The 26391-nt window shown below is 37.0% G+C and overlaps 1 protein-coding gene across 2 annotated transcripts in view; it reads right to left on the reverse strand.

Annotated features, from left to right (window-relative positions):
* The window catches only part of Epp (Ecdysteroid phosphate phosphatase), a 158943-nt gene that overhangs the window by 52825 nt on the left and 79727 nt on the right, over positions 1–26391 (reverse strand). For both annotated transcript variants that reach the window (XM_067137574.2, XM_067137575.2), the window contains exon 7: positions 12292–12472. In XM_067137574.2, the coding sequence (XP_066993675.2) occupies positions 12292–12472 (181 nt within the window). The remainder of the gene's footprint in view (positions 1–12291; positions 12473–26391) is intronic.

Raw genomic sequence — 26391 nt, forward strand, 5'->3', positions numbered from 1 at the left:
TCTGTTTCTCTTCTATATTTTCAATTTGATCTTTAGTCATTTTCAATTCATCTAAATCCATCTGTATTTCTTTAAACCATGTGTTTTTTTGTTTTACTATTCCAAAAAAAAATCAAAAAGTTGTTTCAGGAGTCTAGTATTTGATAAGTGGTATATGTGTCCAAAGAATGCAATCCTCCGTTTTTTGTATCATGTCAATGATCAATTCACTTTCTTTGTAAAGTACTGAATCTGACAAAAGTCTCCACTGGCAATCAATCTGATGTTTTTTATTAATAATTGTCTGAAGAATTCTTCTATCAACTTTCTGCCGTTTGTCTGTTGTAGACTGGATATTCAGTTTAAATAATGTTTGACTTGCATATGTTGCTTCTGGCTTAACAATGGAGTAATGATGTTGAAATTTAGCATTAATCAAAAGAGACTGTTTCTTGTAACTCGGCCAGGTAATATGTTGCACTCGTCTGAATTTCTGAGTTCTACTATCTATTGTACCAGGAAGGCCTAGGTCCTGGCACATATCAATTGAAAAATCTTTATTTCAGCATACGATTTCTGTCCGCCATGCGATCAGCTGAGCGAAGGAACATTCCAGTACGTACCAAACTCCATGACCGACCAGGCGAGGCCAAGTGACGTCACCTACCGCTTGAAACTTGCCTCCCCTACAGATATTTCTCAAAAGAATTTTTCTCTCGTGAACTTTTTAACACCTCAACCGATTTGAACAGGACCAACGCCAAATTGCAGCAGACATCGTAAAAGTAAAATCCTGCAAATTTCGAAGCAATCTGTCCAGTAGTTTCTGAGTTATAACAATATAAAGTTTAAGAACATCGAGCGCTCTCGGTCACATGACTTGGAACCCCACCCCTCCTAGCGCAGATATATATGTCACTAGGTCAAGGCTAACAAGCAGTTCAGTTCAGCAGTACAGTCTGGCAGTGCAGCAGTGCAGAGCAGTGCAGTATGTGTGTGTGAGTGAGACAGAGGGGAGACTGACCCTCGTACAGAATGTCCGTGCAGTCTCGAAGACAGTACTTTCCGTCGCGTTTCGCGGAGACGAAATTATGGGATAATCAATCGCTGTCGCACTTGTAAAAGACGTCGCACCGTAATTAGTTTATCGTGCCGCGACTACGATATACTTCACAGACATTTCGGAGTATAACACGTGTGAAATTATTGAAGTACGGAGTTAAATATTGGACATTCACAAACTAGAACACGACGTGTGGACTTAATTAATTTCACTTAATATTAAATTACTACAATAAACAGAAACTGTCGTGTACAATAACTCTAACTACTCTAGAATTCATTTTTTTTTTTCTAATACAGTACATCCTTGAACTGTGTCTCTTTATTTTACGTGTCATATTAGGACATGACTTACTACAGTGATAAACTTGGTGAATATTAAGAACTTTTTCTAAAGTAATATAATACCATCACCACCAGAAAGTCAGTGTTATCTGCTAGGATAACGATTCAAAGACTGTGGTCAGAGACGTACACGTAACTTTTTCAAGTGTTTGAACTGCGTATTTATGGACATTCTCAGTGACGATTTAAAATAGTGTTTTATGCAGCAAGGACTGTAATCATTCATTTGACATCATAAAATTAACATACGAACTGAACTGTGTTTAACTGTGAATGATAGCATCTGTAAATACTACTTGCACTAAATGAACGTTCCATGTGCTAAAATCACCTCCACGAGCAGCGGAAATCTTGATGAAATTCTACAAGATCCAGCTACCTTCAACATCATCTCATCTATGGTACCCATCGAGGGACGTCAACGTGGTTTCTTCGTGGAACATCGAGTTCGAGTCTTCATCCGCACCCCGCGGAATGTTCCAGATTCCCATCAACATTTGTAAGCCAAATTTTCTTTATTAAGTGAGTAGTCACAAACTGACTGACTTTTTCTTATCAATCTTGAACAGTGATTTACTCAGTGCTGCGTGTGACGATATTTCATAGTTTTTCACCATTTCTCAAAAGTTCATCTTTAATAATAAATTTATTTTATTAAAAATTTAATATTCATATTACATAGAAGAACTCTAATTTTTCAAGTGTTCTATATTTCAACGCTAACAAACTGAGAAACTTTCAACAGAAATTTAAATTCTTTTTTCAATTTTCAATTATAAGTGTGTGTTCATTTCATGAATTAATGCTTAGAAAGACTTTAGGTGAAGAACTGACACTTCGTGTTTTCACAAAAGACTATAGAATCTGTGAGATTTATTTATTTTCATAAACTGAATTCAAGAAGATTTACGTTAACATTTTTGATTTCAACAAAATATCTGAGTCCTATATTGATATTGCAGGGTGCTGAATCATTTAACATTCTTAATAAATTGTTTGGAAAAGGTATAACCATCTATTATTCGCCCTGCGATTCTATCCTGCTCTGTACCGGCTCCAAAATCAACTTCCACTACCTGAGATCCTTCTCATGCCCTACACCCCGAACTTTTCCTGGTACACTATGGATGCTTTTTCGTTAGCATTCCAAGTTATAATCCCACCAAGATATTTAAATTTGTCTACAACCTTTATCTTCTGAGTATTATTTAACATAATATGTGAAGTGTCAAATTGAAAAGATGGCATCGTTTCTGTTTTCTCAAAATAAATTTTCAACCCAACCTTCACTGCTAATCGTTCCATTTCCTCTATTTGAAATTTAGCTTCTTCAATACTATTTGCTAATAATGCTAGATCATCAGCAAATGCGAGACAATTTAGTTTAATATTTCTTCCAATCTTATTCCATTCACGCATAATTTTTCCAGCACACAATTAAACAATAACAGGGATAATCCATCTCCCTGCCAAAGACCAGTATGAATTTAAAATGGCTCAGAGAATTTCTATTTCTGAACCTAACTTTAGATTTTGAATTCCTAAAAGTGACCGCAATAAGGTTAACATGTTTCCGATGTAAACCAAATTCAGTAAGGATATGCAATACTGATTCACGATGGATATTATCACAAGCTTTTTGAAAATCAACAAAAGTGATTACTAAATTTTTGCTCCTAATCCTTTGACGTTTTATAATCCATTTAAGACTGATAATTTGATCTGGACAGCTTCGTCCTGGACGGAAACCACCCTGATATTCACCAAATTCACTATCAAGTTGTTCATGAATTCTGGAATATAAAATCTTAGGAAAAAGAAATTCTTCGATAATTACTAGGATCTGATCTATTGCCTTTTTGTGTAGTGGGTGTATAATTGCAACATTCCATTCTTCAGGCAATTTTTTGTTATTCCATATGTCAATGAGATGTTTATGTAAATTCCAAATAGTCTATACATTTGCATTCTTCCAAATTTCCGCTACTAGTTGATTCTCTCTCGCCGCTTTAAAATTTTTAAGTGAATCAATAGCTGTACGCACTTCATCGTAAACTGGTGGTATGATCTCTTCCAGAGGTGTTTTATTTCTGTGATACAGATCAAATTCAAAATAATCTTCAGGTTCATCACTATTAAGTAGTGTTTTGAAGTATTCAGCCGAAATTATTTTAGTGTCATAATCATTATGGGCCACCTTTCCGTTTGTATCCTTCATCAGAAGAGTAGGGGGAGTAAAATTTGTTTAAATGTCCTATAACAGTCTCTTGTTTCATGGCGATTGAAAGCTTAATCAATAGATTTTAATGTTTCCTTCTAATGGTTACCTTTAACCCACCTGATTTCTCTGGCCGTTAATCGTCTAGCATCGATTAATTTTTCCCTAGAACTTTCAGTTTCTTGTTGCTGGTCATACAACCAAGCTTTATGCCAGCGTAGTATTACTACATTACACTCTTCATTCCACCATGCGTGTTTTTTCATTTTATTATACCTATATTCATCAACATCATCATCATCATCACCATCATCATCATCATCAATGTCCCACTCCAGTCGTCCGGGTGTTGGTAACAAGCCTCCTCCATTCCTTTCTGTCCTTCCACTTTTCCTGCTCCATTACTTCCGCCACATCCAATCCAGCTTCTCTAATGTCCTTCCAAATCTGATCCATCCACCTTCTTCTTGTTCTCTTTCCCTTCTCTTTCCAATTCCCTTCTTGGTACCCGTTCCTTTCCCATTCCTTTTATATTTTATTATTACATTATTACATATTCAGTGCAAAATATAAGTCAAATACTTCTTCTTTAAGACATTACACATTTCAGATTAACACAATAAAGGAATTCCATGTTTGATAAAAAAGTACTTGCAGAATTTAGAATTTTTTCCCCACCTAGAATGAATTCAGCGAACCAGCAACGGACATCCTGGAGAAATAAATTGAAATTAGTACAACTGGAATCATATTTGGCTTAACCACACTACGGTTACAGAAACTGAAATCTGGCTTTGCAGTATATCACTGTAGTCATCTCCAGGTTCTTAGGCATACAGGATCGTCAGTTTTCAAACTGTACGTTGCGAAACATCAAGAAATTTCTTATCGTCGCCATAAGACCTATCTGTGTCGGTGCGTCGTAAAGCAACTAGCAAAAAAAAAAAAAAAAAAAATTTCTTCCCACATCAATGGATGTTAAGGGTTCATACTTGAAGCAAGTGACATCTTACTCTTCAAAAACACTCACATCAAAATTTTCTCCTCTCAATATTCCACTTATCTTGCACATAATTTGGTACTCCTGATTTTTTCAAGCACTAGTTTCATTTTTTAATTTCATTTCATTTTCTCTCTTGTCAGATATGGTTTAAATATATGTATTTACTAGAGAAAATATGTTTAAGAGGTAATGGATGAATTAATGATAATTCAAATTGAGAATGCGCAGTAAAATGCAGTCAAAAGAAGGTCAAGTTCCACAAAAAGCCGTTAAGACCTAGAAATGCTAAAAACCGGTCGAGTTGGCCGTGTGGTTAGGGGCGCGCAGCTGTGAGCTTGCATCCGGGAGACAGTGGGTTCGAACCGCACTGTCAGCAGCCCTGAAGATGGTTTTCCGTGGTTTTCCATTTTCACACCAGGCAAATGCTGGGGCTGTACCGCTTCCTTCCCATTCCTAGGCCTTTCCTATCCCATCATCGCCATAAGACCTATCAGTGTCGGTGCGATGTAAAGCAAACAGAAAAAAAAAAGAAATGCTAAAAAAGGAACATTAAAAGAAAAATGCCAAAAAGGCAAAAAAAGGAAAAATAAAACTGCCCATTTTCTGGCCTACAATGACCCAGAATGAACATATACTATGTTGAGCCTTGTCTTCGGATGTTCGAGATAAAAAGGATTGTTCCTCAACTTCTGAGTCGAAGTTATGAGTTACTGGTGCTGCTTTACAGAACTGAAGAACAGACACTATACCATTTGTCAATGAACCAACTGCAGGTCTTTGAAATGTGGATGTATTGCACAATGTTCAAGATCCCATGAGTAGACCACATTACCAGTGAGGAGGTACACCATCAGGCAGGGAATCATGTGGAGTTATAACCCTCACAGGAAAGCAGCCTAATTTCGTCGCATCTTTGGAAATGACAAATCCAGCCTAATACATCTGATCATGTAAGGGAAAGGTGAATGTTGCTGGAAAAGATTATGCAGGCTGTGCAACTTCCAACATCGATTTGACATCCACGATAAGCAACTGATGCAGGAAACATAGAATAGGAAAACTTATTTCATGATGGTTGCCAACCTTCTGTGAGATGATGACACAAGAAGAAGAAGAAGAAGAAGAAGAAGAAGAAGAAGAAGAAGAAGAAGAAGAAGAAGAAGAAGAAGAAGAAGAAGAAGAAGAAGAAGAAGAAGAAGAAGAAGAAGAAGAAGAACCCTTAAAATGTCCAGATTATCTAGAAATACAGAAATGCCAGGCAAAGCTTCATAAAATTAATGGACAGAGAACTGAAGAAGTTATCACCATAGATGACCTGGCCCCTGAAATATTTCTGAGAAAGGGAATAAAATTTTACTAAACCAGTTCTCAGACATGGTTAAATCAAACCATCTGCTCATGTTTTGGTAGTAAACACCTCCCTTGATCCCTCCTCTGTCCAGGTATCCTATAGATGCTCGTTTTTCCAGACAGTGAATGGTGATAACACTGCTCCGTCTGCTGTCACAGGCACTGTAACATCGATGCTGTTTGGATGTGTGTTAATTCCACTTAGGATATTTAACACCCTGTTTCATGACTGTCTTCACTTGACCTGGATTACAGCTATACTTTTTTGTCACAACTAATAATATTTGAAAATGGGACTCCTTCCAAGGTTTTCTCTAGGTCCTGAAAGTATTCCAGCATGATGTGCCAGGTAACAGCTACCCTAGCTCTTTCGGTATCCTCCCCAAGCACCATCGTGAGTTTATGATTGATCCAATTTTTAACACAAAACTAAATTAAGACGCAAGTTATAACTGGTGCAACAAGCAAGTTGGCAGTGTGTACAGGCGATATAGCATTTAGTTTGCATTTGAGACATGATAGATTCAACTCCAACATCGGCAGCCCTAGAAATGGTTTTCTGTGGTTTTCCATTTTCATACCATGCAAATATCTTAATTAAGGCCATGGTCATTTCCATTCCTGTCCTAGCCCTTTCCTATCCCATCATTGCTGAAAATGAGTTAGTACAATATTAAACCACTAGTAAAAATATAATTGGTACAGAGTTTTATGAAGTTGTATTTAACAACAACAACAACAACAACAACAACAACAACAACAACAACAACAACAACAACAACAACAACAACAACAACAACAACAACAACAACAACAACAACAACAACAACAACAACAACAACAACAACAACAACAACAACAACAACAACAACAACAACAACAACAACAACAACAACAACAACAACAACAACAACAACAACAACAACAACAACAACAACAACAACAACAGTAATCCCATCATTATCATCAGTATTTTAATAATCCTTTAACTACAGATGATTTTAAGAGATACTAGGATGCTAGAATGTTGTCCTCATGATATTGCAACGGTTATTCCTCCAAATACAAACTGTATTTATTTGAATTTCTCTCTAACTTTTCCAAGATTGCCAATCCTACTTCTGACAGATTCATGTGTGTTTTCATTCACATTCAATCAAGCTGTTTTCTTTGACAAGTTGACAACAGACAAGAAGCATAACTGCCATTCACATAATCCATATACAGTATTGTATTTCTGTTTTACTCTAGTTTATTCACCATATGGCCATATGGCTGATAAAGCAGGCATGAAGCAGTTTTTAAAAAGTAATTATGATCGGTGGAAAACGGTAAATAAAAATGTAAACAGACTCTGGGATGGGTTTAAAGCAATTGTTGAGGAATGTGAAAACAGGTTTGTACCTTTAAAGGTGGTAAGGAATGGTAAAGACCCACCTTATTATAATACAGAAATAAAGAGACTAAGAAGGAGGTGCAGATTGGAAAGAAATAGAGTTAGAAATGGCTGTGGAAGTAAGGAGAAATTGAAGGAACTTACTAGGAAATTGAATCTAGCAAAGAAGGCAGCTAAGGATAACATGATGGCAAGCATAATTGGCAGTCATACAAATTTTAGTGTAAAATGGAAGGGTATGTATAGGTATTTAAGGCAGAAACAGGTTCCAAGAAGGACATTCCAGGAATAATTAGTGAACAAGGAGAGTGTGTATGTGAGGATCTTCAAAAGGCAGAAGTATTCAGTCAGCAGTATGTAAAGACTGTCAGTTACAAAGAAAATGTCCAGATAGAGGAGGTGACTAATGCTAAAGAAGTATTAAAATGTACATATGATATCAATGATATTTACAATAAGATACAAAAGTTGAAAACTAGAAAAGCAGCTGGAATTGATAAGATTTCTGGGGATATACTAAAGACAATGGGTTGGGATATAGTACCATATCTGAAGTACTTATTTGATTCATCAGTCTAGCTCGAGCGGTCGAGGAGAGAGGTCGTGTAGAGTAGTGCGTGCGGTGAATATGGTTGGCATCGAGCAATACCGGGCCGCTATTGGCAAATGGCAGGTGAAACGGAAGAAAGAGAACAAGAATGGATTGGTGATAAGTAAGGACGGATTAAAAATGAGTGAAACGGTGCTGGTAGTGGCAGTGGTAGCGGTGCTACTGGTTATTGGGGGGGTGGAATTAAACCCAGGCCCAAATACCAGTGGAAAATATAACACAGAGGATTTGGCCGCACTCAGGGTGGTTGTGAGTGAAGTCATGCAGGAGAAATGCCAGTGGGAGAAAGTGCAGGAAATAAAGGACTTGATGGAGGAGCAGAGAAAGGAGATAGGCAACATGAAGAAATGGCTGGAAACGAGGACGGAGGAATCAAGCAGAAGAGTGGATAATAATGAGAAAGAAATCGAGTTATTGAGAGGGGAAGTGAAATATTTGAAAGAGGAGATGATGAGGATGAAGAAAGAAGGGGAGGAGTACAAGCAGGAGAGATGGAAGAAAGCCATATTTATATATGGAGTTGAGGAAGATGTGAGGGAGGACAAGTTGGAACTGATAGGCAAGGTGATCGAAGTTATACGTGATACAATGAAGATAAATTTCAGTAGTGCTGACATGTAGAGAGAATTGGTAAAACTAGAGGTCGGAGGCCAATTAGGGTAAAATTTTTATCTACCCTAATGGCAGAAATTGTGGTAGGTAACAGTAAGAATTTACAGGGACAGAGAATAAGGGTGAAAAGAGACATGGGAAGAGAAGGAAGTGAAAATATGAGGATCTTGAATAGGCACCTATGGAGAGCGAGGAACCAGGGGCTAAAGGCCCGAATAAGAGGCCTGAGGTTGGAGGTGACAAATGGGCGACGTTGATAGGTCAAAACGGTATGGGATGATGTGGTGGCTTTTAGGTTTGCAAAGGAATACAGGGTGGATACGGGGGAGAGATAAGACAAGGTGTGTACTTTGCAGAGATGTGAATGATGATTTTCACTTGCTAAGAGACTGTGAGGTAACGAGGGGGTTAAGACATGGATTATTGAGTGCTGAGCATCGGGAAATATTGGGGAGAGGGGATGAGAACGCAATCCTGAGATGGATTATTAAACAATGGGAAAAAGGGGGGGAATTGAACAGGTATTTATGTGCGACAAAAAAGGCCTGCGAGAGTAAAATGAAGGAGAGTGAGTTAGAGGGTGGGCAGGGGAATAGGGGGGTGGAATAGTTATGTATATAAGGGAAGGGGATAGTGTGATAAAATTCTAATGGATTAGGGAATATAGGGACCGAGTACTTAGTTATGTGGAGTTGGATAATGATACAGGATTGCATGGTCTGTTTGTTTTAAAGTTAGCTGGAATGCAAGTGCTGAAATGCTGAGTGTTGTTGTTTGATTTATTGATTAGGTGTAGGTCAGGAACAATAATGTGACGCAAGTACAGAGCAGAATAAGGACACTGGATGAATATGTTTGAACATTGAGTGAGTGACTGCTACAGCTAATGACTGCTAGAAGAATACTATATTATTATTATTATTATTATTATTATTATTATTATTATTATTATTATTATTATTATTATTATTATTATTATTATTATTTATTTTGCTCTGCATGTGAACATGTATAGGGGCGATGTCGCCTGTTATGTTCAATAAATGTTCAATATATACTTATTTGATTATTGCTTGGTTGAAGGAGCTATACCAAATGAATGGAGAGTTGCTATATTAGCCCCTGTATGATAAAGGAAAGGGTGATAGACATAAAACAAAAATTACAGGCCAGTAAGTTTTGACATGCATTGCATTAAGCTTTGGGAAGGCATTCTTTCTGATTACATTAGACATGTTTGTGAAATTAATACCTGGTTCAATAGAAGGCAATTCGGTTTTAGGAAAGGTTATTCCACTGAAGGTCAACTTGTAGAATTCCAGCAAGATATAGCAAATATTTTGGATTCTGGAGGTCAAATGGACTATATCGCGATTGACCTGTCTAAAGCATTTGAGAGGGTGGATCATGGGAGACTACTGGCAAAAATGAGTGCAATTGGACTAGACAAAAGAGTGACTGAATGGGTTGCTATATTTCTAGAAAATAGATCTCAGAGAATTAGAATAGGTGAAGCTTTATCTGACCCTGTAATAATTAAGAGGGAAATTCCTCAAGGCAGTATTATTGGGCCTTTATGTTTTCTTATATATATTTAAATGATTTGAGTAAACAAGTGGAATCAGAGGTAAGGCTTTTTGCGGATGATGTTATTCTCTATAGAGTAATAAATAAGTTACAAGATTGTGAGCAACTGCAAAATAACCTTGATAATGTTGTGAGATGGACAGTAGGCAATGGTATGATGATAAACGGGGTTAAAAGTCAGGTTGCGAGTATCACAAATAGTAAAAGTCCTCTGAGTTTTAATTACTGCATCATTGTAAGTATCTGGGTGTTAATATAAGGAAAGATCTTCATTGGGGTAATCATATAAATGGGAGTGTAAATAAAGGATACAGATCTCTGCACATGGTTATGAGGGTGTTTAGGGGTTGTAGTAAGGATGTAAAGGACACGGCTTATAAGTCTCTGGTAAGACCCCAACTAGAGTATGGTTCCCGTGTATGGGACCCTCACCAGGATTACTTGATTCAAGAACTGGAAAAAATCCAAAGAAAAGCATCACAGTTTGTTCTGGGTGATTTCCGACAAAAGAGTAGCGTTACAAAAGTATTGCAAAGTTTGGGCTGGGAAGAACTGGGAGAAAGGAGACAAGCTACTCAACTCAGTGGTATGTTATAATATGCTTACAATATTGTGATTTTTTATTCCACCTTTTCAATACAATTGGTTTTATGCTACAACACTATTTTATACGGACACATTTCGCTTGAATTTCAAGCATCCTCAGCCTATATAATCATATCAAGGTTAAGACCAGTCATATTTGATTTGCTTTGACAAATTTGTGCTTAATTATAATTCTAAAATTAAGTAATAAAATATATAAACATAGGAATTTATGAACATATTAATAGTTTAACAACATGAATGACTACACTAAAATTGGAATAACAACAATTGTAATTTGACTTCTATGTTAAAATTTGAGTCATAATTATAGTTAAAACTTATTGGTGTCTGAAGATTAAAATCTTGGATACGTTGGAATTCAGTTTCAAGTTCTTTTTTTTTTTTTATATAGGATGAGCTCGTTTGACATTACTAATATGTATTCAAACATCCCTATTAAAGAAACAGTGAAAATTATTAATTCAAACCTCTCCAAACATAGTAACCTAAGTAAGCACGAAATAGATGAATCTATTAAACTACTTAAATTCATATTAAATAATAACTATTTCACTTTTAACAAAAAATTTACCACCAGTTGAGTTTAGCTACGGGTGACCCCAGCTCAGGGAAACTGAATATGGAAGGACTCTGCCTTTGGCTAAGATTTGTAGATGACGCATTCGTAATAATAGATAACCGGAAAAATAATAGCGAAAAAATCTTACATTTTTTAAATAATATTGACAGTTACATAAAATTTACTAAAGAAGACGAATAAGACAATTAAATTTCCTGGACGTTACCGTAACATGCTTAAATTCTAAATTTGATTTTCAAATATTCAGAAAGCCGACACACGCTTCAGTAACAATAAGAAATGATTCACTCCACCCGAAATCCCACAAACAGGCAATCTTTGTTAGTATGGTCTACAGAGCTCACAAAATACCCTTATCACCCACGAATTTCACGATGGAACTAAATTGAAATTCAAGCGAAACATGTCCGTATAAAATAGTGTTGTAGCATTATGATCTAACAACATAAAACCAATTGTATTGAAAAGGTGGAATAAAATATCACAATATTGTAAGCATATTATTGCAAATTCAATACGGGTCTAATCATGAGATTAGTTACATGTAATGAGTGGTATGTTCCGAGCTGTCAGCGGAGAAACGGTGTGGAATGACATTAGTAGACGAATAAGTTTGAGTGGCGTCTTTAAAAGTAGGAAAGATCACAATATGAAGATAAAGTTGGAATATAAGAGGACAAATTGGGGCAAATATTCATTTATAGGAAGGGGAGTTAGGGATTGAAATAACTTACCGAGGGAGAAGTTCAATAAATTTCCAATGTCATTGAAATCATTTAAGAATAGGCTAGGAAAACAACAGATAGGGAATCTGCCACCTGGGCGACTGCCCTAAATGCAGATCAGTATTGATTGATTGATTGATTGATTGATTGATTGATTGATTGATTGATTGATTGATTGATTGATTGACTCTGTTCTGATGAAAAGCTGCTCTTACCTCAACATTCTCATATGCAGACACAACCTTCTCATCACCTGAATCACTGGTCACATCTGATGGCTTGTTGCTGCTAGTAGTGTCCCCCATACTTGATAACCTCTCCATATGGGTAGCAGGAGGAGGTGAACTATTTCTACCAGTCTCTGGTGAGCCTTCTATACTACATAAACTAACTGTCCTAGAAAGAAGGAAAAAAATGGGCCACATTTAATGCTTTACTTTGCAAGTGCCTTCAGTTTCGTGAACATATACAAGTAGTTGTACTTCTGACCCCAACTTGACAGGTTCGATCCTGACTCAGTCTGGTGGTATTTGAAGGTCCTCAAATACTGTATATCAGCCTTGTGTCAATAGATTTACTGGCATGTAAAAGAACTCCTGCAGGACCAAATTCTGGCACCTCGGTGTCTCCGAAAACCATAAAAGTAGTTAGTGGGAAGTAAAGGAAATAACATTATTACAAGTAGTTGTAGATTTTTACATTAATTATAACAATCAAGTTCATAAAAATCGTTGTCAAATGTTAGTTGTAGAAACTTTTATGAATTTATGGATTTTGTACAGATACTAGCATGTACCCGTGGCTTCGCCTGCAATTACTAATTCAATCATTAGATGTTTTTAAACCATTTTTTTTACAGCAAAATTTTTTAAAAAAATAACACACATTGTTTTTACATGGTACCATGAATTACATTTTTTCATTTTTAATTTTATTCTTTCATTCAATGCTTAAGATACCGGACTGATGGATGGTGCAAACAATATTAAAACAATATATAAAACATATTATTTAAAAATCAAACTAATTTTTCCTTATAGAGCTTAGGGATAAACTGTTCAACTCTTGAACAACCCACATACAGTTGACCATGATAGAAGCACCGTTTCCCAAGATTGAGTCCTACAACTTTAAGCGACTGTCCTCGTCCTTGTACCTTGTTGTTGCACATAGTGAAACAGAAACAAATGGGGAACTGCAGACGACTAAACTGAAATGGTGTCCAAAGAGATGATTTGAATTAGAGAAATTAATACTACTTTGCTTGCGGCATGTCCAGCCATGATGATGGCTTCAATAATATTTGGCATCAGTTTCTTGACTGAGAGTCCTGTTCCATTGCACAGGAGAGGAGGATTCATATTCGTGAGAAGGATAATTGGTGCCACAACCTTCAGTTCCAAGATATTAGAGGGTACTTCAGGTTACTCTAAGTTGTTCAAAAGCTCTATCATGTAGTTGAGAGCATCAGCTGTATTATATGTCATATTGATATTCTTGTTAATATGTAGAACACTGGGTAATTCTTATAAAAATTTGCTTGTTTCTTGGAGCAAGAATTGCTCTTTGACACAATCATGTATGATCAATAGTGAGGGAATTTTAAGGTGCAGCCATTTTCACACAGATAGCTCAATATATGTATTTGGGGATATGAAATTAAAGAAAATAAACACAAATTTTGCACCTTATGCACATTTTTGTGAGATTACTACTTCTGCCACTTTTTCCCTGCTGTTTCATGCTTCAGCACCTTTGCCCCTCACATTTATTTGACTTTTTAAAAGATTAGACAGTTTTTTTCTCTTCTTTAACAGATTTTTAAAATGTTATTTAATCAAAAGTCAACAATAGTAAATTAATCAGCAATTCACATCCCAGCAATAATGGTCAACCTCAGCAAGACTGGCCAACCTGCATGTGTAAAACTGAATTAAAATTTAAACAATGATGCTGTAATGATTTAAACTAGGTTCATTTGTACTGGCATGAATTTAACAACTCCACTTATCGACTGTGTACTCTCTTGTTGGCCGTGTTAGTGTTTCATCAGTCCCGATCAGAATGTATTTTTCACAACACAAAATCATGCCGAAGGTTAAAAAGGAGAAGTTGTATGCACTTTTAGAAGAATTCAAGATGTAATTTATCAAAACTGATGGCATCATTCTTCAATGTGCCTTCTGCAAAATAAATATTGCAACCGATGACAAGCATCAAAGAAACCGAAACATAAGCAAACCATTCTGATACGTGCCTTCACTTCATAATCTGAAAAGCAGCTGTCATTGCATGGGTTCAGTGTGGTTCTTACCATGGCATTAATCCATTCAGGAATTCCAGTCCAAAAGGTATACAACCCTGCATTCAAAACATTCCTTGAGAAGTACATGCAAAGGTCAACACCAGATGAGAGCACTCTGAGAAAAATTACTGTACATACAGCCAATTTATGAGAACGTCTTCAAAAAAATAAAAGAGGAGATCAGCAAAGATGAAGTGGGATTCATTTTGTATGAAACTACTAATGAGCTGTAAAGACGTATTTTGAATACCGGTATATTTCCATTACCTGGTGAATGGGTGAAACCTATGCTTTCGAAAAACCAACTCAGGAATACAAATGCCTGCACAATAATGCAATCATTCAATGAGTCATGTATGAGCTGGTGGCCAGCAGGCATAGAATAAGAAAATGTCAGGGTTGAGGTGACTGATCAAGCACACTACATACTTTTGGCTTTCCAACAACTGAAAGACATATACCCCAACCTCAGCCATATGACATATATTGCATATGGACTACACCATGTTTGTGGAAGTATCAGGGAGAAATACAGTAGAATTCATTGCTGCTCTGAAGTTCTCGTAAAGGCTCCAAGTTGTCAAGTTTTGTACCAAGAAGTGACAGAAGTGACAGAGCTCCAATTTCGACAGTTTCCTGTCATCACAAGGTGGGGTACTTGGATAAGATATGCAGTTATCTTTTACGATGATAAAAACAAATGCTTCATATGTGCCCAAGACACAATAGACACAGCAGGCATCAAGCAGGCCCAACAATTACTCAACAACAACAAAGACCTAGAGTTGGAACTATTTGCAGTGCATGGCTACAAGTATTTGCCTGATGTGATTCAGAATTGCAGGACTGCATTGTATTTTCCAAATAGTCTTTAAAAGATAATGAGTTCTTCCATATTTAAATTTTGTTCAGTTTCTGATTTGAGTTTTGTAATCTACCACGTGATTTTATGGCTGAACCTACTGTTGGTGTTTACGCTATTCGAATTAAACAATAAATTATTATTATTATTATTATTATTATCTGTCCTAAAGGATACATGGATATTGTGTTTTCTAAATAGTTTAACCAAACTGTATGATTGTTTATTAATGTAAGTGAATGTAGCGAATTTCTTTTTTTCTTCCTTATTTACAAGTAGAGTGTTAGGTCTATTCACGACCTTACTCTTTATCCTATTGACATAGCTTTTGGGGTAACCATTTCTTTTGGCAATATCTTATATAATGTTTATCTCTTTATTAAAATCATTTCTGTCTAATGGTATTCTTACTGCTCTATTGATGAAGCTGTAAAATGCCGCTTTCTTATGTTCTCCTGGGTGGTTCGAGTCTTTCCTAATAACAACATCTGTGTGTGTAGGTTTTCTAAATACTTGGTAAATCAGGTTTTTATTGTCTCTAGTTAATGTTACGTCTAAGTAGTTTAGACTTTTATTATCTTCTGACTCGATTGTAAACATTATATGTTTATCAAGGTTGTTTAATTGGTCTAACAGTTCGTTTGGCTTGAGTACTTGTTCGTTAATGATAGCGAACGCGTCATCAACAAACCTTAACCATAAGTCTAATCCTTTTATTTTACCGACTATTTTATTAGATTCCATATGGTCCATAAATATATCTGCAAGGATACCAGACACTGGTGATCCCATGGCCAACCCATTAACTTGTTTGTACACGTTGTTGTTGAAAGTAAAAAAGTTGTTTTCTAATATAAACTTTAATAAGTTGATGAATTCATCAATTTCTACTTTACTCAACGAACTATGTGTGTTTAAGTTGTTTTTAACAATGTTGATAGTCTCCGTAATCGGAATATTCGAATACATATCTTTCACATCAAAGCTATGGGTAGTATTATATTGTGATAAAATTAAATTTTTTGTCCTATCACAAAAATCTATGGTATTGCAGAGACTTGTATCTACATTAAATCTGTAATGTTTCTTTAAAAACGTGTGTACAAATTTGGCCGTTTTATATGTAGGACTGTTTCTGAAGTTTACAATCGGTCTAATAGGTATGCCTTCTTTGTGTACCTTAGGCATAGCCCTCAATTTCGGTAATCCTGGGTTCATATTTACCAAGCGTTTTGTTTAATTCGAATTCATCAAAAAATTAGTGTTAGCTAAAATTTGTTTGAAAGTCTTTTGCATGTTGTTAGTGGGGTCCTTCTTTATCTGACGAAAGTTGTCTCCCTTCAAGAAATCATTCGTTTTACTGATGTAATCATCTTTATTCATTAAAACTACAGTGTTACCCTTGTCAGCCTTCGTGACAATTATGTTATTATCTTTAATCTTCTTATTAATCTTTCGGAGATTGTTATTTGTGTGGGTATCTGCGATGGTTTTATGTTCCATTATTTTACAAATTTTATTTTTAGCCTCGAACCTCATGTTCTCTTGTTCGTCTATAGGTACCTCTGCAATTGCTACTTCAGATTCCGCTATCAGTTTCACTAGTTCTCTATTTTGGACAGTCTTACTCGTGTGTGGCCAGTTATGTTTGGGACCCTTACTTAAGATTTCGACTTCGTCATCGTTGAAATCAACGTTGGTCAGGTTTTTGAGTGGCGGATAAAATGTGTGTGTTGTCGTGTATGTGTTGTTGTTTCGCATTTCATCTTTGGTGATGCATTTGTCTTCAATGAGCCTCTGGTATTCTCTATCTAAAATATCTAAAATATATTTTAATCCACTAGCTGAAGAAGAGAATGCATAATATTCTCGAAACATGTACTAGATGTTAAGGTGAAAGGTAAATAAATTAATAGTACTGACTAGGCGGACTATCTTCCAACATATTTACTGTTACTAAGTCAATACGGATCCAATCCCGACCATCATGGTCAAGATTATTAATAATAATGCAGCAATGTCGATGTTAAGTCTTGCTAGCTCATGAGTGACAAGAGCTGTTCGCCTTTCAGGTCTGGTATTACTGTCTAGTAAAGTTTTGATATTGAACAATCCTATAAGCAAAGTTCTCTCATGTTTACGACCGCAAAATTGGGGTGTCCCTCTGGCTGCAGTTTCCCAGCCGGGATTTGAGTGTGGCTACCAATGTTTAGACCACATTTTCTAGGGCTTTCCCCATTTGGGGTGGGCAGCGGTGATCCTAAATAGGCCTGCCCAGACACAGATGAAGGAGCGGATCCCTGAGTAGCCACTAAGGAAAGGCGACCATCACACATCTGCCGCCAACGTGCAGGTCCAGACTAGAAGCTCCCGATTTCACCCTAAATCTGCTTCTGCCATCTTTATCTCATTGCCGTTGGACTTTGTAGGAGTAGAAGGAGAAAATGCCACAGGCATGACTTTGTTTAACACGTTCAGTGCGGATCACGCGCTGGGCACGTGACGCTACTTTATAAGCACGTGCGGAGCACGCGCCTAGCGCATCATGGGACAGTTGCTAGGAAATGGGAATCGCAGGTTTCTCGTATAGTAAGAAAGGCTCTAATTGTCATCCCACACATTGTGTAAGTCCAGCCTACTAGCAGATTCATCCGTAGCCATATTTGCGCATGCATATTCTGTTTCCCGCGTATTTCCTCTCCAGAGTTGTCGTCATACGTCATCATTCATTTATGGGATCTTCGAGCAGCAAGACCACTTCAATGTGAGGTAAGACACTGGATTTTCTGTTTATTAATTATTTAAGAGAATTACGAGTGATTCTGCTTTTGAAATAAATAAATTCCACTATTGCAATATGTTCAGTAAAAGAACTGAACTTGTAATTGTCATATATTCTTGCATCATATATGTGTATAACATGAAAGAACTTCTAATTGTTATTTATTCCTGCATCACATTTATAAGTAACTTGGAAGAACGTACAGTAATAATTTTTGACTGCGTCGTGATGCTTATGTTATCGTTTTATTTATAATTTTTCAGATGGTTCCTTCATCATGAGACCCACCCAATTAGCTAAAGTATTTCATTTTTGTTTGTCAAATTCTGCAATAGAGAAGTGTAAATATGAATATATTTATGTCTGTAACATACTTTATGCATCTGTTTGCTATCCGTGGTAAATAATGCACAGGAATCTACCAACGCGCGTGGCGTGTGATCTGGTGACCAGTATTACTTCTCTATTTCAACCACCGTGCGGGTCACGCACCAGGCATGTGAGTGGGATAAGTCCACAAGTTCGATAGAACTCATCCTACCAACGTATAAAACTTCGATAATTATAACTTTTAAAGAGTCCCACACAAATATTTGTCTAAGGTTGGCGGGTATGTCACGCTCTGCTAATACGCAGTGAATGTGTTAAGGTGGACCTCAACTAGCAGGGAGGAGGCCTACACACTATGATTTCAGAACCTTTCACCGCGGCACATATAGTATAAGAGAGGCAGTAGCAAGCTCCAAAACTGCAATGGACTGCCGCAGACTCCAAATTAGTTGAGTAGCGCCTTTATAGCCAGTCTGTCTGGCTTTATCATCTTCCACCTCCACAGCCGTTGTATGTATGTTCAGTCCATCAGCGATTCTGTTGGTGGGATCCTCAACAGCTCTGCCATCAGCTGTCATAGATGGCCTAGGCATCACTGAAGAGGCGTACTAGGGAAATGAAGAGTGAGGTAGTTTCCCGTTGCTTTCCTCACTCCACAGCCGTTGGAGAACCTTAACATTGGAAATGGATCCTCTTCTGCCTGTTTACCAAACAATGTATTCACTTATTAAAGGAATATACAGTTATATGTCAAGGAGGACATGTTTCGTCCTTGATCTAGGACATCTTCAGCCTTAATAAGAATATGTAAGCTTTGTCTTTTTTGGCAGCCTCCAAATGGGGGAAGCAGAAATAAATGCATTTCAATGTAAAATGCAGAAGAACCAGTTACAGATAGGAGATGGTATGGAGATGTCTGACAGATGGAGGAACAGCAATGACCACAGTGTTTGCTTAGTCTCTACCAGGGAGATAATGTCAAGGGAGACTAAAGGCAAACTGGAGGGGAACAATAGCTAAAGCTATGGAGAGGAGAGATCTTTCTGAAGAAGACTGGCAGTGTAAGGAGATGTGGCATCTGAGAACAGACAACTGCTGAAAAGTGGAAATGCCTGCAAACATAAAAGTAAGTTTTTGTTTTTGTGACTTGAAGCATCAGTAGCAGACCAAAAAGATATTTTTTTGTTGCAGGTATTCACAAGAACCACAAACACTGTAAGGTGCCAACAAGTCTACAGCAATAGCCTCTGCTTTGGTACAGCACAACTTGCGAGATATAGACAAATCTTCAAATATCACTTTTGTTCAGCTTGTTTTGAAAATCAAGGCTATTGTAGCTGTGATGATGACAAACACCATGATATAAAGATGCCACTTAATTTGGAATTACATGTAAAATACACAAAAGGTGTAGTTGCAAGTTTTATGAATTATGTCACACTAGTATGTAAGCCTGTTTTTGAAAGCCAAAATTAGCACGTAAAATGCAATTGGAAAATTGAAATGAACATGCTAATATATCTAAGGGAAAAACTTACACTTCTTATGTTACACGCATGTTAAATGTATAGAATCATAAAAGGTATTATGAAAATTCCGTATGAACCATACTGAGTGTAGCTGTAGATGGGAGTTGTAATTTGACAGCTATGGATCTGTGAACTCTTGAGAAGGTTCCATACAGATGTCCACAGACAAACACCGGAGTAGAGAGATTTATCACAACGTTGTCCCTGTGGCTTGTTAAATGTGAAAAAGAATAATAAATTTAGAAGAAGAATGAATAGGATGTCAGAATTTGCAAATCTATAGATGGAATTAAATACACATTCTTCCTGAAGTTAAGCCCATCAGAATTTCTGCATGATCAATACTTTTGTCTAGATTTACCACAGTCAATCTCATTATGCTGCACAACCAGCATTAGTATTTAGAGAGTGACGAAGAATATTACAACACATCCAACTTTTATGTCTAACTTGTGAGATGGCACGGCTGAAGGATTAAGAAATTCAACAGGATAATGAACTGCTTCATTAACATCAATGCATTCTACGTAGTCAGCTCTAATGTACGTTACAATGACACCTTCGAAAATGTTCAGAACCTGTTGGTTGATGACGTTAACATATTCTACAACTTTTGGAAAAGAAACTGAATTCAGATTTGGAAGCAAAGGAAAACAAAATAAATATTGCTCAACATGTTTTGAAATCTGGTTTTATGAAATCTTAATTATGTCATTTTAGCCCAGTTCTCAACTGCTAAGTTTTAGAAGCCATTCTTCTTCTTCTCATTATTATTATTGTTATTATTATTATTATTATTATTTTTTTTTTTTTTTTCCCGTGATATAAATTGGAATAAATCTACAGCACTTACATAATTTCCTATTATAAAAATCTAATTTTGGGCCATAGAAAATGATATTTTAAAACTGACTGAGCAGGGTTTGGAAACAGCGCAGACATAAAATCCTGCTGGCACTGACATTTGAAGAAAGTGATATTTGAAAATATGTCTATATCTCGCAAGTTGAGTTGTACCAAAGTAGAGGCTATTGCTGTTTCCAAAACTTCTGTAGCTAATTTGACCATAATTTTCAATTTCAAGTCATGTATATACAAAGTGATGATTTTCTTTCCTAAGTACATACCTTCCTGTTTGTTTCAACTGCTTTCAACATCTCAATCAACTCAAATCATAATATGGAATTACTGTATTTACTTTAAACATTATAAATTGATCAATAATAGACAGGCAACCAGTCTATAATGTTTTAGCTGTCGGAAAAAGAAAGCCACGTGTCCATTGGCTTCAACTCCTGCAACAGTGATGATGTGTTCTACCTTATTCTGTGCTAGGTGGCTCTCGCTGATGGTTTTGCTAATGTGGCAACAGGGATAAAACTTGGCTTCAGCAAGTGAATGCATTGCAGTACACGTCACCATCTTTATATTATTTAGAACTCTCTCTTAATCTTTTGTAGAAGATCTTCATCCTCCTTTCCCCTTATCCAACCCTTGCCGGGCTGGAGCATTTATGGCCCTTCTCCACATTCCTCCCTCTTTCCACCATTCCTCATCCATCACTTTGTCCCAGTCCAGGTTTCTTCTTCTTGCACTCCACTTTACTGAATCAATCCACCTTGTTTTAAGTCTCCCTTTCACTCTCTTTCCCTCCAACTTCATTTCCATCATGTGTTTTGGTATTCTTTCCTCCTTCATCCTCTGCCCTGTTGCACCTCTTGTTAATCTGCATATCCAGCCTTGCATTCTGCATTAATTCACTCCCTAGGTATTTGAAACTGTCAACAATGTCAAGTCTTTGACAATAAATTTCCACAATCTTTTGTATAAGATACATACAATATTAATTTGTATACTTTGTCATAAGAGGCAACCCATACTTATGGGAAGTACTGTACAAGAAAATAAGTATGATCATTGGCAACCACCCACAATGGAGCTTTGACCCTAATTTCTAAGAACAAGGCTACAAAATCAGCATTCTTGAATGCCTATTATGCACAGATTACAATATGCAGGCCAGAGCATGAAAATACAGGACAAACCCTAAAGTTACCTAACAGCACCAGTAACTCTCAGCTGTCTACCGAGTGAGACGTATATTCCAGATGTTTCAAGATGCCCCATGGGGACTTACAGCCAGAGGGAGAGGAGGCTATTTAAAGGTGAGGTATAGCAACAACATTTGTAATTGATTGTAGCTTCCTGGGGAGACTGATACCTTGGATCAAGTAGGGGTACATTAGTTGCCTTGACAAAGAATACTGCAATGCACTTGAAACATCAGTGAACTGTACATAAGGCATGTGAAACAAAAATGTGGTTCAATCCAGAAGAACTAAATAACTAACCAAACCACAGAAGCTTAACATCTAACATTAAGCTAATTACATCATCATCATCATCATCATCATCATCATCATCATCATCATCATCATCATCGTTGACCAACTCCAGTTTTCCAGGTGTGGTATACGAGCCCCTTTCATTTTGTTCTGTCCATGAACCATTCTTCGTTAACAATCCGTTCCCAATCCTGACCTCCCTCCTCTACACCCTTCTTCACTAAGTCTGTCCATTTTTCTCTAGGTCTGCCCACTGGTCTCTTTCCCCTGATTTCTCTTTCATACTCCTTTGTTGCAGACCTGTTGGCACTCATTCTTTTTACATGAGCAAACCACTTCAGTCTTGACTTTTGGATCTTCTGGAGTAAGGAGTCTTCTAGTCCTACGTCTTCTCTAACTTTCATTCCTGATTTTATCCCTCCTGGTCTTCTGGATCATTGTGCGTAGGAACTTCATTTCTGCTGCTTGGAGTTTCGTGTTGTCCTTTCTTGTTAATGTAGTGGTTTCCAGGATGTATGTGAGGATAGGGGTGTAGTATGATTTATACAGTGTCATCTTGGTTTTGAATGGTACTTGTTTATCCCATTGTAGCTGTCTTACTTGGAAGTAAAATTGTATTGCTTTGCTGATTTGCCTGTTTACTTCATATTTAGCTAAGTTATCCTTGGACATTATACTACCCAAGTATTTAAATTCTGTCACACTGTCCAGCTTAGTGCAATTTAGCATGATTTCTGGCTGATTGTCACCCTTCTGTACCTTCAACACCACCATTTTAGCCTTGTTGATGTTTAATTCATACCTCTCAAACTCCTGACTTCATACCTGCAGTCTCTCTTCTGCATCTTTCTCTGAGTTACCCCAAATTACTACGTCATCTGCAAATGCAAATGCTTTTAAGTCTTGTTGCCCCTTTTCTTTTAGCGCCTTTAATATGGTATCCATTACAATGATAAATAATAGGGGCGACAAAGCACTACCTTGTTGTACTCCCCTTTGTGTCTCAAACCAGTCTGACAGTCCAGAACCGACTTGTACACAGCTTCTGGTTTTCTCGTAAAGCACCTTAACGTTTGAAATTAGACTGACTCGAACTTCGAGCTTTCTCAGGCACTCCCAAATAAGCTCCCTTGGTATGCTATCATCGGCCTTTTCTATGTCAAGGAACAGTAGATATAAAGGCTTCTCTTTTTCCCAATGTTTTTCCATCAGCATCCTGACAGCAAATATAAGATCTGTTGTTGATCTTCCAGGCCTAAAGCCATATTGTTCCTCTTCTAAAAGTGGTTCTACAATTTCTCTATAGTCTATTCTCTATAATTTTTTCCAGAATTTGTAGTCCATGAGAGAGTAGAGTGACGCCACGGTAGTTGGTACAATTCCGTCTGCTGCCTTTCTTGAATATAGGTATAATTATACCTTTCTTCCAGTCTTCTGGGATGGTATTTTTCTGCCATACTATATTTAGGAGTCTAAATTGCTCGGGTTCCTCCTGCTCTTAACATGTCCACACTTAACTCATCTATTCCTGCAGCTTTCCCTTTCTTCATACTTTTAAGGCTCTTCTCTATCTCCAGCCATGTGATTGGTGGCTCCATATTTTTACTGGGCTCTTCACTTTTTCCAGATTTTTCTCTGTTTTGAATTACATTTGATGCTTCTCCATTCAGGAGCTTGTCAAAGAAGGTCTTGAATTCTCTCCTGATTCCATCTTCCTCTTGTACTACTGATCCACTGCCGTGCTCTATCACCTTGATGTCTACTAGATTATTTTGCTTGTTTTTAATTACTCTGTAAAGAAGTTTCTTGTTTCCTCTGCTCTCCTCTTCCAACTTTTCCACAAACTCATTCCATTTTTTCTCTTTCTCTTAGCTGTAAGTTTTTTTGCCCTGTAGAGTTCCTGTAGTTTAGTTATTTCTTGGCCATCTGGATCTTGTGCATCTCTTTGCTTTTCTTTGTCTATCATCTTTTTTGCCCAATTACTCTCTTTTATAGCCAATCTGACTCTGTCATTCTACCAAGGTGTCTCTTTTTCTTTCATGGTCGATCCTGTTACTCCACAAAGGTCTTTAGCTTCATCCACCAAAGTATCCTTAAAAATTTTCCATTCTTCTTCTACTGTATTCATTGCTCCTTTTGGTAAGTGTCCCTGTATCCTTATTTTATATTCTTCCTTCAGCTTGGTTTCTTCTAATTTCCAAGTCTTCACTTTACGTTTTCTTTTTCTTTTCTTCAGAGCTGTGTTAGCCACATGATTTAGGTCTGCAATCAATAATCTCACTGTCCATACTCTCACTGGGGATAACTTTGACATCAGTTAGTGATGTTAGTGATGATATAGTCAATGAGAGACATATGTTTTCCATCCCAGCTATATCTTGTTATCTTGTGGCTGTCTTGTTTTTGGAAGAAGGTATTTTTGATGATCAATCCATTTCTTCTGCACAAATCAAGCAGTTGTTCACCTTCTGCATTTCTGTTCCCAAACCCATGTGGTCCAATGATTTCCTCATAACCAAGTCTGTCTGTCCCAACTTGTGCATTTAAGTCCCCAATGATGATGACATTTTCTTCATCAATTATATCTTCTAGATCTTGACAGAATTGTTCCTTCTCTTGAGCACTACATCCAACCTGTGGTGCATATACCTGCACTACCGTGTAATTTGTGGACTCCAGCTGCATAGGTAATTTAATGATCCTATCATTCTTATAGGATACTTTGGTAATGGCGTCCATGTCTTTTGTTATCAGGAAAGCTACACCATTTCTGGCCTCTTCCTTGTGTCCACTCCATACTAATTTGTAGCCATCTCTGAGAATCTTGCTACCTGCCTTTCTCCATTTTGTTTCACTCATTCCCAATATGGACAGATTTTTACTCTTCATCATATCGATAAGTTCTTCAGTTTTTCCAGTCAGGGTCAAAATATTCATAGTCCGAATTCTTACATTGTTCTTCAGACATATCTGTCTTTCATAGGAGCCATGTTGGCCGTCATACCTGCCAGATCTGCTCGAAGACTTTGTCAATTTTGGTATTATTTTTGATCTCCATCCGAGGCTCGTTTGATTGTTGAAAGCAATTCGAAGACACTACCACTGGCTTGCTAGGCCTACCATGGATCTTCGCGTTGATGCTTTGTTATGCACTAGATGATCAGTGCCTGAAACGCATTTCCTCATGTCAGTTAAGTCTATGGTTTACCCGCTACTAATGACTTCATGAAGTGAAATTAAAAATAGATACAGTAGTTGATGTAAGGTCATCACAGCTGGACAAACACAGATGGAGAAAAGGAATCTAACAGATCAAAGTAATGGAAAGGAAAAAGGAAGTGATAAGTCATATATATATATACTCCCAAAGACTACCAAAGATTATTATTACAATGCAAATATTGTAATGAATGGTCATCTATATATATATAAAATAAGAGTTTTGTCTGTACATTGCTCAGAATTAAAACAGAATGGTATTTCTGTTTGGTCATGTCCAAAGCAACAAGGAAATGCAATTTTTAATTTTTCGTCATCTCTGTCTATCTGTCTGTCTGTATATGTGTACATGCATCACAAGAGAGTAGATGAACAAAATTTAATGAAAATCAGTATGCAACATTGGGAAACAAGGCACTACAATCTAGGCTATAAATAATTTTATTCAGGCTCGGTGAAATAGTAGTTTAGGGGAAGTCCTAAAATTTAATTCTCAAATATCTTTATTAGTGGTCCTATCGATAAACACTACACAATGAAAGTTATAGATAATACAATATACTATCACTTAGGTCTTATACAGTTTTACAGTACCAGCTATGATAATAGAGATATTCATGAATAAAAACCATGAGTAAGTTTACCACGTCAGAATCCTTCCATTAAATTCACTATGGAGATATATTTGAACAGATGCCTTCCATTCTGCGATATTCTAGTGAAAAAGAAACCGGGTGGCTCCCTAGAACACACCATTGATTGTAAGCCCACCCACTCAGATCGCTATCTCCATGCAGATTCTCACCACCATCCAGCACAAAAGTAGGGTATTCTGACAACACTCACCATGAGAACAAAACAAATTTGTGAGCCATCCACTATCCAGGTAGAGATGGACATACTCAGAGTCATGTTGAAGGATAAATGGTTACAGTGATGTACA

This window comes from Anabrus simplex, chromosome 1, assembly GCF_040414725.1.
Source record: "Anabrus simplex isolate iqAnaSimp1 chromosome 1, ASM4041472v1, whole genome shotgun sequence".
NCBI lineage: Eukaryota > Metazoa > Arthropoda > Insecta > Orthoptera > Tettigoniidae > Anabrus > Anabrus simplex.